The 13,236-nt window shown below is 36.0% G+C and overlaps 1 protein-coding gene across 7 annotated transcripts in view; it reads left to right on the forward strand.

Moving 5' to 3' along the window:
• RABGAP1L (RAB GTPase activating protein 1 like) overlaps nucleotides 1-13,236 on the forward strand; it is a 738,861-nt gene that overhangs the window by 162,802 nt on the left and 562,823 nt on the right. For all 7 annotated transcript variants that reach the window (XM_057507896.1, XM_057507900.1, XM_057507898.1 and 4 more), the window contains one exon: nucleotides 11,460-11,553. In XM_057507896.1, the coding sequence (XP_057363879.1) occupies nucleotides 11,460-11,553 (94 nt within the window). The remainder of the gene's footprint in view (nucleotides 1-11,459; nucleotides 11,554-13,236) is intronic.

A 13,236-nucleotide genomic window follows, 5' to 3' on the forward strand; every position in this document is an offset into this window, starting at 1 on the left:
GGGAAAGTTTTCCGCTTCTCGCTGTTCAGTATAATATTGGCTGTGGGTTTATGATACATGGCCTTTATTATGTTCAGGTACTTGCCCTCTATTCCCATTTTGCTGAGAGTTTTTATCGTGAATGGATGTTGAATTTTGTCAAATGCTTTTTCAGCATCTATGGAGATGATCCTGTGGTTTTTGTCTTTCTTTTTGTCGATGTGGTAGGTGATGTTGATGGATTTTCGAATGTTGTACCATCCTTGCATCCCTGGGGTGAATCCCACTTGGTCATGGTGTATGATCCTTTTGATATACTTTTGAATTCGGTTTTCTAGTATTTTATTGAGTATTTTTGCATCTACATTCATCAGGGATATTGGTCTGTAATTTTCTTTTTTGATGGGGTCTTTTCCTGGTTTTGGTATTAGGGTGATGTTGGCTTCATAGAATGAGTTTGGGAGTATTCCCTCCTCTTGTATTTTTTGGGAAACTTTAAGGAAAATGGGTATTATGTCTTCTCTGTGCGTCTGATAAAATTCTGAGGTAAATCCGTCCGGCCCAGGGGTTTTGTTCTTGGATCGTGTTTTGATTACTGTTTCAATTTCTTTGCTCGTAATTGGTTTGTTTAACTTTTGTGTTTCTTCCTTGGTCTGTCTTGGAAAGTTGTATTTTTCTAGGAAGTTGTCCATTTCTTCTAGGTTTTCCAGCTTGTTGGCATATAGGTTTTCATAGTAGTCTTTAATAATTCTTTGTATTTCTGTGGAGTCTGTCGTGATTTTTCTGTTCTCATTTGTGATTCTGTTGATTTGTGTTGATTCTCTTTTTCTCTTAATAAGTTTGGCTAGAGGCTTATCTATTTTGTTTATTTTCTCAAAGAACCAGCTCTTGGTTTCGTTGATTTTTTATTTTGTTTTATTCTTCTCAATTTTATTTATTTCTTCTCTGATCTTTATTATGTCCCTCCTTCTGCTGACTTTAGGCCTCATTTGTTCTTCTTTTTCCAGTTTCAATAATTGTGATGTTAGACTATTTATTTGGGATTGCTCTTCCTTCTTCAAGTGTGCCGGGATCACTATATACTTTCCTCTTAAGACTGCTTTCGCTGCGTCCCACAGAAGTTGGGGCTTTGTGTTGTTGTTGTCATTTGTTTCTGTATATTGCTTGATCTCTTTTAATTTGTTCATTGATCCTTTGATTATTTAGGAGCATGTTGTTAAGCCTCCATGTGTTTGTGAGCCTTTTTGCTTTCTTTGTACAGTTTATTTCTAGTTTTATGCCTTTGTGGTCTGAAAAGTTGGTTGGTAGGATTTCAGTCTTTTGGAATTTTCTGAGGCTCTTTTTGTGGCCTAGTATGTGGTCTATTCTGGAGAATGTTCCATGTGCACTTGAGAAGAATGTGTATCCTGTTGCTTTTGGATGTGGAGTTTTATAGATGTCTATTAGGTCCATCTGTTCTACTGTGTTGTTCAGTGCCTCCGTGTCCTTACTTATTTTCTGCCTGGTGGATCTATCCTTTAGGGTGAGTGATATGTTGAAGTCTCCTAGAATGAATGCATTGCAGTCTATTTCCCCCTTTAGTTCTGTTAGTATTTGTTTCACATATGCTGGTGCTCCTGTGTTGGGTGCATATATATTTATAATGGTTATATCCTCTTGTTGGACTGAGCCCTTTATCATCATGTAGTGTCCTTCTTTATCTCTTGTTACTTTCTTTGTTTTGAAGTCTATTTTGTCTGATATTAGTACTGCAACCCCTGCTTTCTTCTCGCTGTTGTTTGCCTGAAATATGTTTTTCCATCCCTTGACTTTTAGTCTGTACATGTCTTTGGGTTTGAGGTGAGTTTCTTGTAAGCAGCATATAGATGGGTCTTGCTTTTTTATCCATTCTATTACTCTGTGTCTTTTGATTGGTGCATTCAGCCCATTAACATTTAGGGTGACTATTGAAAGATATGTACTTATTGCCATTGCAGGCTTTAAATTCGTGGTTACCAAAGGTTCAAGGTTAGCCTCTTTAGTATCTGACTGCCTAACTTAGCTCGCTTATTGAGCTGTTATATACACTGTCTGGAGATTCTTTTCTTCTCTCCCTTCTTGTTCCTCCTCCTCGATTCTTCATATGTTGGGTGTTTTGTGCTGTGCTCTTTCTAGGAGTGCTCCCATCTAGATCAGTCCCTGTAAGATGTTCTGTAGAGATGGTTTGTGGGAAGCAAATTCCCTCAGCTTTTGCTTGTCTGGGAATTGTTTAATCCCGCCATCATATTTAAATGATAGTCATGCTGGATACAGTGTCCTTGGTTCAAGCCCTTCTGTTTCATTCCATTAAATATATCATGCCATTCTCTTCTGGCCTGTAGGGTTTCTGCCGAGAAGGCTGACCATAGCCTGATGTGTTTTTATAGGTGACCTTTTTCTTTCTAGCTGCCTTTGAAACTCTTTCCTTGTCCTTTTAATTATTATGTGTCTTGGTGTTGTCCTTCTTGGATCCTTTCTGTTGGCAGTTCTGTGTATTTCCGTGGTCTCTTTGATTATTTCCTCCCCCAGTTTGGGGAAGTTTTCAGCAATTATTTCTTCAAAGACACTTTCTATCCCTTTTCCTCTCTCTTCTTCTTCTGGTACCCCTATAATACGGATATTGTTCCTTTTCTATTTGTCACACAGTTCTCTTAATATTGTTTCATTCCTGGAGATCCTTTTATCTCTCTCTATGTCAGCTTCTATGCGTTCCTGTTCTCTGGTTTCTATTCCATCAATGGCCTCTTGCATCTTATCCATTCTGCTTATAAATCCTTCCAGAGTTTGTTTCACTTCTGTAATCTCCTTCCTGAAATCTGTGATCCTCCTCTGGACTTCATCCCATTGCTCTTGCATTTTTCTCTGCATCTCCGTCAGCATGTTTATGATTTTTATTTTGAATTCTTTTTCAGGAAGACTGGTTAGGTCTGTCTCCTTCTGTGGTGTTGCCTCTGTAATCTTGGTTTGCGTGTAATTTTGTCTTTTCATGGTGATAGAAATAGTTTGCAGAGCTGGGATGAGTGACGGCTGGAAGAACTTCCCTTCTTGTTGTTTTCTGGCCTTCCTCTTCTGGGAGAATAGCGACCTCTAGTGCCTTGTGCTGGGCAGCTGCGTGCAGACAGGGCTTCTGCTTCCTGCCCGGCTGCTATGGAGTTTATCTGCACTGTTGCTGTGGGCGTGGCCTGGCTCGGGCAGCTGCTCCAAAGTGGTGGAGTCGCGTTGGAGGGGGAGCAGCCAGGAGGCTATTTATCTCCATAAGGGGCCTCCGTGCTCCCTGCTGCCCAGGGGGTTAGAGTGCCCAGCGATCCCCAGATTCCCTGCTGCTGTACTAAGTGTCCTATCCTGCCTTTTTAAGACTTCCAAAAAGCACTCGCCAAAACAAAATAACAACAACAAAAAAGAATAAATAAATAAATAAAAAAAACAGGAAAAAAAACTGCTTGCTTTTCTTTGTCCTCTGTCGCTTGCCTCAGGCACCCACTCACCGGTCTTGCTGCCCTGTTTCCCTAATATTGGGGTCCCTTTCCCTTAAAGACTTCCAAAAAGCACTTGTCAACACAAAACAACGAAAAGAAAAAAAAAAAGCCGCTCGCTTTTGTTTATTCTCCAGCGCTGGCCTCAGGCACCCACTCACTGTTCTTGCTGCCCTTTTTCCTTAGTATTGGGGTCCATGTAGCTTAAAGACTTCCAAAAAGCACTTGTCAACATAAAACAACGAAAAAAAGAAATGGCCACTCGCATTTCTTTGTTCTCCAGTGTCGGCCTCAGGCACCCGCTCACTGGTCCGGCTGCCCTGTTTCCCTAGTATCCAGGGCCCCGTGCATGCACTGTGTCTGCACTCTGGTCCGGATGGCTGGGGCTGGGTGTTCAGCAGTCCTGGGCTCCCTCTCCTTCCCGACTCCGACTCCTCTCCTCCCGCAGGGAGCTGGGGGGACGGGTGCTCAGGTCCCGCTTGGCTGGGGCTTGTATCTTACCCCTTTTGCGAGGCACTGGGTTCTCACAGGTGTGGATGTTGTCTGGATTTTGTCCTGTGTCCTCTGGTCTCTATTCTAGGAAGAGTTGTCTTTGTTATGTTTTCATAGATATATGTGGTTTTGGGAGGAGATTTCTGCTGCTTTACTCACGCTGCCATCTTGGCTCTGCCCCATACCACATCTTTTTTATCCATTCATCTACTTTGGACACCAAGTTGCTTCCGTAACTTGGCTGTTGTAAATAATGCAGCAATAAACATAGAGGTGAATATGTCTTTTAAAATCAGGGAATTGTGTTTTCTTTGGGTAAATTCCTAGAAGTGGAAGTGGGTTGTATGGTATTTCCATTTTTAATTTTTTGAGAACTCTTCATACTGCTTTCCAGTGTGGCTGCACCAATTCACATCCCCACCAACAGTGTAGGAGGATTCCCTTTTCTTTACATCTTCATCAACACTTATTCTTTCTTTTCTTTTGGATAGTGGCCATTCTGACTAGCATGAGGTGATATCTCATTGCGGTTTTGATTTGCATTTCCATGATGATTAACTATGTGTAGCATATTTTCATGTGCCTGTGGGCCATCTGTATTTCTTCTTTGTAGAAATATCTGTTCAGGTCCTCCACCCATTTTTTAATCGAATTACTCATTTTTTTTATGTTAAGGGATATGAGTTCTTTATACATTTTGATTGTTAACCCCTTATCAGATAAGTCATTTCTGAGTATATTCTCTCATAATGTAGGTTGCCTTTTTGTTCTGTTGATGGTATCCTTTGCTATTTGGAAGCTTTTTAATGTGATATAGTTGCACCTGTTTTTATTTTATTTCCCTTGCCTGAGGAGGAGTATCCAGGAAAAAATTTTCATGCTTATTTTCAAGAGATTTTTGTCTGTATTTTCTTCTAAGAGTTTTATGGTTTCATGTCTTACATTCAGGTCTTTGATCCATTTTGAATTTACTTTTGTGTGGGTTAGACTGTAATCCAGTTTCATTCTCTTGCATGTAGCTGTCTAGTTTTCACAACACCAATTATTAAAGAGTCTGTCTTTTCCCATTGTATATTCGTGGCTCCTTTATCATATATAAATTGACCATATATGTGCAGGTTTATGTCTAGGTTTTCTATTCTGTTTCATTGATCTATGGGTCTGTTCTTGCATCAGTACCATACTGTTCTGATTACTGTAGTTCTGTAGTAGAGCTTGAAGTCAGGGAGCATACTACCCTTAGCTTTGTTCTTCTTTCCCAGGATTGCTTTGGCTGTTTGGGATCTTTTGTGAAGCCTCTATACTCTTTCATAGTGGCTGCACCAACTGGGGTTTTGGTATGGAGGCCACCTTGTAGGTGGCTGGAGCTGGTGTGGATGAGGGGCCTGAGGCTCACTGAGGTGGATGTCTGTACCTTCCTCCCCTATGTGCTATCAGTGTGTTGTGGGGACATAAGCCATGGTGTTGGCCAGCACTTCCGGTCCTGGAGAGAGTCCTAGTAGTTCCTTCAACATTCAGTCAATGCTTTAGTAAATTGGCTTCCTTTACTTTTAGTCTAGTTGCCTTTTAAACCATGGCTTATTTTTGTTTGTTTGTTTCCTGTGCTGCAGGTCAGGCAAGTCTGTGCTGGGTCCCTTAGTGATACCCTTGGCTACTGCAGGTTGCCGCGTTGTGGGGTGGAGTTCCTGTTATTACTATGTCTCTGTGTCTCCTGCAGTTTCCTGTGTTATGCAGCAGCTGTTTGCTCAGCCCTCAGTTTGTGTTCTGGAGGAATTGTCTGTATGTAGGTGTAGACTTGTGTGTATGTGGAAGCAGTTAAGTCCAGGGTCCTTCTGTGCCAGCCATCTTGGACCTACAACTGCACCACAGTGGCTGTGTCAATTTATTTTCCCACCAGCAGTTCATGACGGTTCCCTTTCCTCTACATCCTCACACACACTTGCTTGTTGCCCTTTTGGCAATAGCCAATTTGAAAGGTATGAGGTGATAACTCACTGATTTGCATTTCCCTGATGATTAGTGATGTTGAGCATCTTTTTATGTGCCCAGAAGTTGTGTGCCTAGATTTTAGCCATATGTACATCGTCTTTGGAAAAATGTCTGTTCAGGTCCTCTGTCCATTGTTTAATGAGATTTTTGGTTTTTTGGTGTTGAGTTGTATGATCTCTTTATGTATTTTGGATATCAACCCCTTTTTGGGTTAGAATACGATATTCTATAGTCAAATATTGCAAAGAATTCGATAGTCTGATTGGAGAATATGTAGAGGAAAATAGACAATTGTAATATAATATGTTAAGTGCTGTGATAGAATATGCCAAGAGGGGGAGTGCTTAGCCCAGCCAGAAGAGGTAACCCCTAACGTGAATTTTGATGGACAGTTAGGGGTTAGTCAAGAAAATAGGAATCCCCTGCCTTCTGTTATCTGTTCCCCCCCTTTTTTTTCTATGTAGAGTGGGGTACAATTGCTTTTTCAAAACCTCCTGAGGTGCCCTTTTACATACCTGCTTGGTTCTGTTCTTTCTTTTTTCCTTTGTCATGTTCTACTTGCTAACCTCCTCAATATTTATTTATTTTTCCTGCATTTGGGTCTCCAGTATCATTTTCATTCTTATTTCTTTCATCCTATGTAGAGACTCTGTCTTATTAAAGCATAGTCAAAACTTTCCTTTCCTTCAGTTCCTTTCTCTCCATGTAGTAGGATGGCCAATAAGTACTTAAAACATTCATGGTCAGTAGTTTCTGAAGCAAGCAAGAAAGATCTGGCCCACACTCTTGAAGTCTTTTGGATATCAGTTTCATTTTTGTTCTCCTGAGCGTCAAGGGGAATTACACCCCTGAAACCTCTCTATTAAATCTGTTGCTCCCAATGTAGTGTTTCTTTGACATATTGCTTTAAAGGCACTTGGCTTTTCTTGGCTCTGTTCCCAGAATTTACTGGATAGTGGCACTTAGCATGGACTGGTACCTGTTAAATGCCAAGCACAGCCTCCTAAAAAAAAACATGATAGGAAAAACTATAAGGCAAGGTAGTATTTGATGGGATTCAAACTGAGAGTGTATTCTATCAGTATTAGCAGGGTAACCTCGGACAAGTTACTTAACATCTCTGTGCCTCAACTTTCTCATTTTTTAAAGTGGCAAACTAGTAATGACTTTCTCATTGGGTTGTTTAGAGGACAAAATGAGTTATTGTTTGTAAAATTTAGTGCATAGTGCCTAGAATATAGATTAAAAAGGCAGAAAATCCTGGGATTCCTATCTGCCTCAGCTACATCCTATTTTTCATCAGTATTTGGTCCCTGACTTGCTGTTGTTTGTGCTTTAGTTTTCATCAGGGCTCTTTTCTTGAGGGCACCTGTTTTCTTCCCTTCTCCTTGTCGCTGTCCTCTGCTAATCTAGGTTTTTACAGTTCTGATGTCTTTTTGTGGTGGAAAATAATAGGGGATTGTTAGGAAGACACAATACATTGTTGCTATCAGTGATGATTTTATGGCATATTAGTAGGGGTTTACAATAATAGATTTTTGTTTCATGTAGGAATAGGGATTATTTAAAAGATAAAAATCCTTTCCCCATGTTTATAGTTATGTTCTTATTATAAAATATTAGAATATTACAGAAATGTGAAGCTTAAAAGTAAAAGATGCATTCCCTAAATATTTATTGTTTACCATGTGATAAGATGGTTAGCTGCCAAAACATAATCGCTGTTAATAGGTTAGTATATAATCTTACAGTTATTTTTAGTCTTATAATCATATAAGTAGTATTATTTACTAAAATAAAACCATGCTTAAAATTATTCTTTTCTTTCTTGCTTTTCATAGTAAAATAATATATTTTGGGTGTTTTTCATATTAGCATATAAAGATTTACCAGTTCTTTTAAACTAGTAGATAGTATTCTTTTGAATGGTTAGACCATGAATTCCTATTAATTTAATGTCTTGCTATTACAAGAAGTGATGTGATGAAAATCCTTTTACGTTTTTCTCTTTGGATATGTATTTCTGGAAAATAAATTTCTACAAATGGAGTTGTTGGATCAAATGGTATATTAATTTTGAATCTTAATAAATTAAAAAAGATTGCTGTTATTTAAACATCAGTCTTCTTCCCTGTGTCCCCATGCTTTTATCAACACTAGATATCATTATTCATCAGATTTCTCAGTCTTTCTATGGCATCTTAGTTTTGTTTCATGCTTAGAGATTCCTTTCCCAAAAAGAATAATAAGAATCTTAAAGAGTCTTACCAGTTGTACTTCATGATTTTTATTACAATTAAGAATAATGATGTCCAATAGTGTTTGTTTCCTTTTTATTTTAACTTTTCATTGTGTTCTTAAATTTTGTCCTCCAACTTAGCATGTAAAACTTCATCAAATACTTTGAATGTTGGCATATTATTATTTACAGTGGAGCAAAATAGAGTATAAAGTGGGACCATCTTAGACCCTACTTAATTGAATACCAATGTATATTATAAGTACTTATATTGTACCTGGTACTAATTTATAAGGAGAGTGACCAGCACTCCTAGTTTGCTTGAGATAGTGTAAGTTTAACCTGTTTTCCAGTGTAACTTTTAAGAGTATCCTTGAACTCTCAAAAGTGCCTCTGTTTAGATGAAACATTCTAAGTATCATAAGAATAGTTGTTTATATGGGATAATTCTTTAGGATATTTTAGTATTAAAGCTACATTTGTTTCTGTTTATATTATTCCTCCGATACTTAGTAATTTACTTCATTTGCTTTGGCTTTTTGAAAATCTCTCATTTTTATTATTTTTATGATGAACTTGCTGCCAAGCTGAGAGTTACTTATGTGTGATATTTCTAGAGCAGTGATGCTGGTGTCTGTCCTCCTGAACTTCACCCCAGTATCCAGAATAATGTTCACTTTGTGAATAAAATATCCCCCATAATTCTTGTTTATCTGGTGTTGTCCAAAATATTTTTTTAGATTTTTGGAAGTTGAAGTATACTTGATATGTAATCTAATATTGGTTCCAAGTATATAACACAGTGATTTAACAAGTTATACACATTACTAAATCCTCACCCCAACTGGTGCAGTTACTATCTGTCAACATAGAAAGATGTTACAGAAATATTGACTATATTCTCCATGCTACACTTCATCCTCATGACCAACTTATATTATGATTGAGATTTTGGGCATCTTTATCCCCTTTACTGACCCACCTGAACCCCTCCCTAATGGTAACCACCAGTCATTTCTCATTGTCTGTGAGTCTACTGTTCTTTTGTTCATTTTTTTTATATGTAAGTTTTAATTTTCCAATTACATGGTGGATGATGTTTTATTTAAGAAAAGGCAAAAACATATGAATTTGAAGCTCACTAAAATTTCAAGAAGAGAATTGTCTAAATGCTGCATTCTTAAATAGTTCCTTATTTAATTAAATTTGAATTTACTATATGTTTTTATAGTATATTATTTAAAATATCTACAAGAAAATATATTCAAGTCATAGGTTCCCTTGAGTCATAGGGGAATAAATACTTAAGTAAAAGAGCAAATTATTTTCTCCAGAATGAAATAAAAGGATTCTCTTCAGAAGCACTGCACTTTAATGCATACATTTTTAGTCTGTGTAAATGGTTTCTGCAAATTATCATTCTCAAATTATATAAATTATTATCATGCAAATTATATTAATAATGCCTGAAACATTACATTGTATTTGTATCTATCTAGACATAAAAGTTTATGAATTATAAAAATAGGAATCTTTGATATATCTATTCATGAACATTCACATATACTCCTATGCACTTGTAGATTTGTCTGTTGGCTGTGATTATGTGAATTCACATAATTTCTTTTTTTTTTAATTGAAGTACATTGATTTGCAATCTTATATTGGTTTCAAGTATACAACACAGTAGTTCAACAGTTACCCATATTATTAAATCCTTCCCCCACTAGTGCAGTTACTATCTGTCAACATAGAAAGATGTTACAGAATCATTGGCTATATTCTCCATGCTGTACTACCATCCCTGTGACCAACTTATATTATGATTGAGAATTTTTTGTACCTCTTTATCCCCCTCAGTCTCCCTACTCACCTACTCCAACCCTTCCCACATGGTAACCACCAGTCACTTCTCAGTGTATGTGAGTCTACTGCTATTTTGTTCATTTTGTTTTGCTTTATTTTTAGATTCTACATGTAAGTGAAATTATATGATTTTGTCTTTCTCTGCCTGTCTTATTCCCTGAGCATAATATCCTCTAGGTCCATCCATGTTGTCACAAATGGCAGGATTTCTATTTTATGGCTGAGTAATACTCCATTGTGTATATGTACCGTGTCTTCTTTGTCCATTCATCTATTGATGATCCTAAAGATGTTGAAGCATTTGCCTTTGCATGTGCTTATGCTTTGGTTATATTTTGCTAAATACCGGATAAAATCTTTTTACATGTCTATGACCAACCTTTTAATCTGGCTAAATGAACCTTTATTTATTACATTGTGTTTTGGTGTTGAATATATCCACTGATATGAACTAGTTTATACTTGGATCATTCGATTAGTAGTATGCTAAGTAATAATGTTCTTAACATAGATCCCTGTGAGACTCACTTAATTCCAGTTCTTACTGTACTGTATTGTACTGTAACAGCATTGGTAAAACCTTCCTACTTACTATCCACCAATTTTTATCTAGCTTATTTTATCACACAGACAATACTTCTCTAGCCTTTTCTGTGTAGTATTGTGTCAAAGGCTTTGCTATATAAATAAAATAAATTGTGCATATTACATTTCCTGTCTCTATCAACTGTGTTACCACTTAAAAGATTTATAGTTCAGAATTACTCATTTTCATCACTGATTGTAAACTGTAACTCATCATATTTTATTCCTTCTAAAGTTATTATTATACATTTTGGGATGTTTTATGAAGTTGTCATTTTAAAAGGCCAAATAGTTCCATCTTTCCTTTAGTCAAAAATGTCTTGTGCTTATGAATATATCCTTAAAACCTCAATTTTTTTTTAAAGATTTCTGGTTGTGTGTATCATTTACATATTATATGTTTACATATATGTATGTATATATAAAATCTGACTCAATTTTAGAACTTGTTGGCTCACTAATAAAATAATAATGCTGAGAATATTAATCTGGTGAGTAGAGCCTCACTTAGGAATTTTTAATTGAGAGTTACCATTTTGTTACCATTTCTAATTTGTGTTACCATTAGTTTTACAATTTTACTCAATTTAGATAAAGCTATTGATTTTCAGTTTCATAGTTTGTAAATCATGGGTAAGAATTTTTGTAAGTTTATACTATGAAAATATCTAGCATTAAAAATAAATTGTTAATGAAGTTTTTGTTGCAGTGGGTATAATATAAGCAGAGGTATTGCTTTTTATTAGATATATAGTCATGTTTCTGGTTCTATAATATATCAATATCAAATATAACATGTTTTTATATTTCTCCTGCAGAGAGTGATAATGAACTCTCAAGTGGAACAGGAGATGTATCTAAGGATTGTCCTGAGAAAATCCTGTATTCCTGGGGAGAATTGCTAGGAAGATGGTAAAAATTTATTTTTCTTATTGAAAAACTATGTATTTATATAGTTGATTAATTTGTTTTATTAAAATCTTTGTGTTTATATATCTTTATAATAATATGTTAATACTTTAAAACATAAAAGTTAAAATATAGTTCATAGATACTCTGTGTTTGGCTAAGTCTTCCACAACTTACCTTTGGGAGATTCATTTACCTTATTATTTTACTCAGACATGACTTTGCTCAGAGTAGTCAATTTTCTGCATTATTACCAGTACATGTATATGTCTATTGTTAAAGTATCACATTTCCTTTCTCTAGTAAGTCTATTAAAAGGGTCTGTAGAGCTTAGATTTATTCATTTCACCACTTATTATAAGCTATAACTCAGTCTGTTATATTCTTTCTAAAAACTATTATTTTATATTTTGGGATATTTTATCTAGGACTAAAAAAAATGATACTCTGTTTATATATAAGTAAGTTTTAATAAAGATGGTCATGACTATTATATGTTAGTAAAATTTTAAAATGTTGCCAACAAAGAAACTCAGCTGTACCAGTATAGACATCTAGAAAACACAATATATTATTAAGTATGCATACCAAATACCATGCATGCAGGTAATCCAGGAAAAATAACAGAGTCTGGGCAGAGTTTCACACATTTTATACAGTAAAGTAGGTGAATGAACAATTAAAACTTCTTTTTATCTTCTTAAGAGACAGATGAATGCTCCTTATGATAATCTCCAGTACATATATTGAGAGACTCCTGAGTTAATTTAGGAGATACACATTTATAGTTCCGTGTTAGAAGGCTCATGACTTCTCTTGTAAAATCTGGAGACTAGGTTTATTAAATTCCTGACCAAAGTGTTCAGCTTATATTTATGGAGATGCCCTAGGAGGAATGAAGGGCAAGCTGCCTCCCCTTTATTAAACAAAGAAAATTTAATTTTATCTTATACATATAAATATAAAATGAACACATCTCAGAGAGTTTAACTCATTAATTAATGGATATTAAAGTAAGATATTAGAACCAATCAAAATGAGAATTTGATTTAGAGATTTGTATTCTTTTCCTGCAACTCATTTGCATTGCCAAGAAATAGGATCATTTGCATAGCTAGGGACAAAAATATTTTGCATTGCTAATAGTTTTCTATACCTCATCTTCTATCTGTTAGAATTAGCTTAGTCAAAGACAAGGGCACACACCCCTATGGTATCAGGTAATTCCCAGAAGCTCCAGTTTTCATTGAAAGGTTGTTCAGTAATCCTTTTAGCCCATATCAAGAATCTTTCACAGTTTTTCCCTACACTATATCTAGAAGCTGAATGATTCCTGTAAGTATTGTTACCTGTTCACCTATCTAAATTTATCTCATTTTTACTGGTTTCATTTAGTGTTACTGGTCCTTTTATTTTAAGAAGAACAATTTCCATTTTAGATGGCCCTGAGTTAGTGTTAAAGCATAATTAGTCATGACATTTGTTAAAGATGGTAAAGAAGACTTTATTCAAGGGAGGACTATTATGACGGGTATACAGACCACTGAATTGAAGTTTTGCAGTAGGGAGAGAGATTGGGCTCAACTCTAGATATACAGCAAAGAAAAATGGGATTTTATAGCCAAGAGGCAGGGTGGAGGTCAGTGGATGAAAAATTACTGAGAGGTAATATGAGAGATTATGGGG

Source organism: Manis pentadactyla, chromosome 9 (assembly GCF_030020395.1).
Source record: "Manis pentadactyla isolate mManPen7 chromosome 9, mManPen7.hap1, whole genome shotgun sequence".
Taxonomy (NCBI): domain Eukaryota; kingdom Metazoa; phylum Chordata; class Mammalia; order Pholidota; family Manidae; genus Manis; species Manis pentadactyla.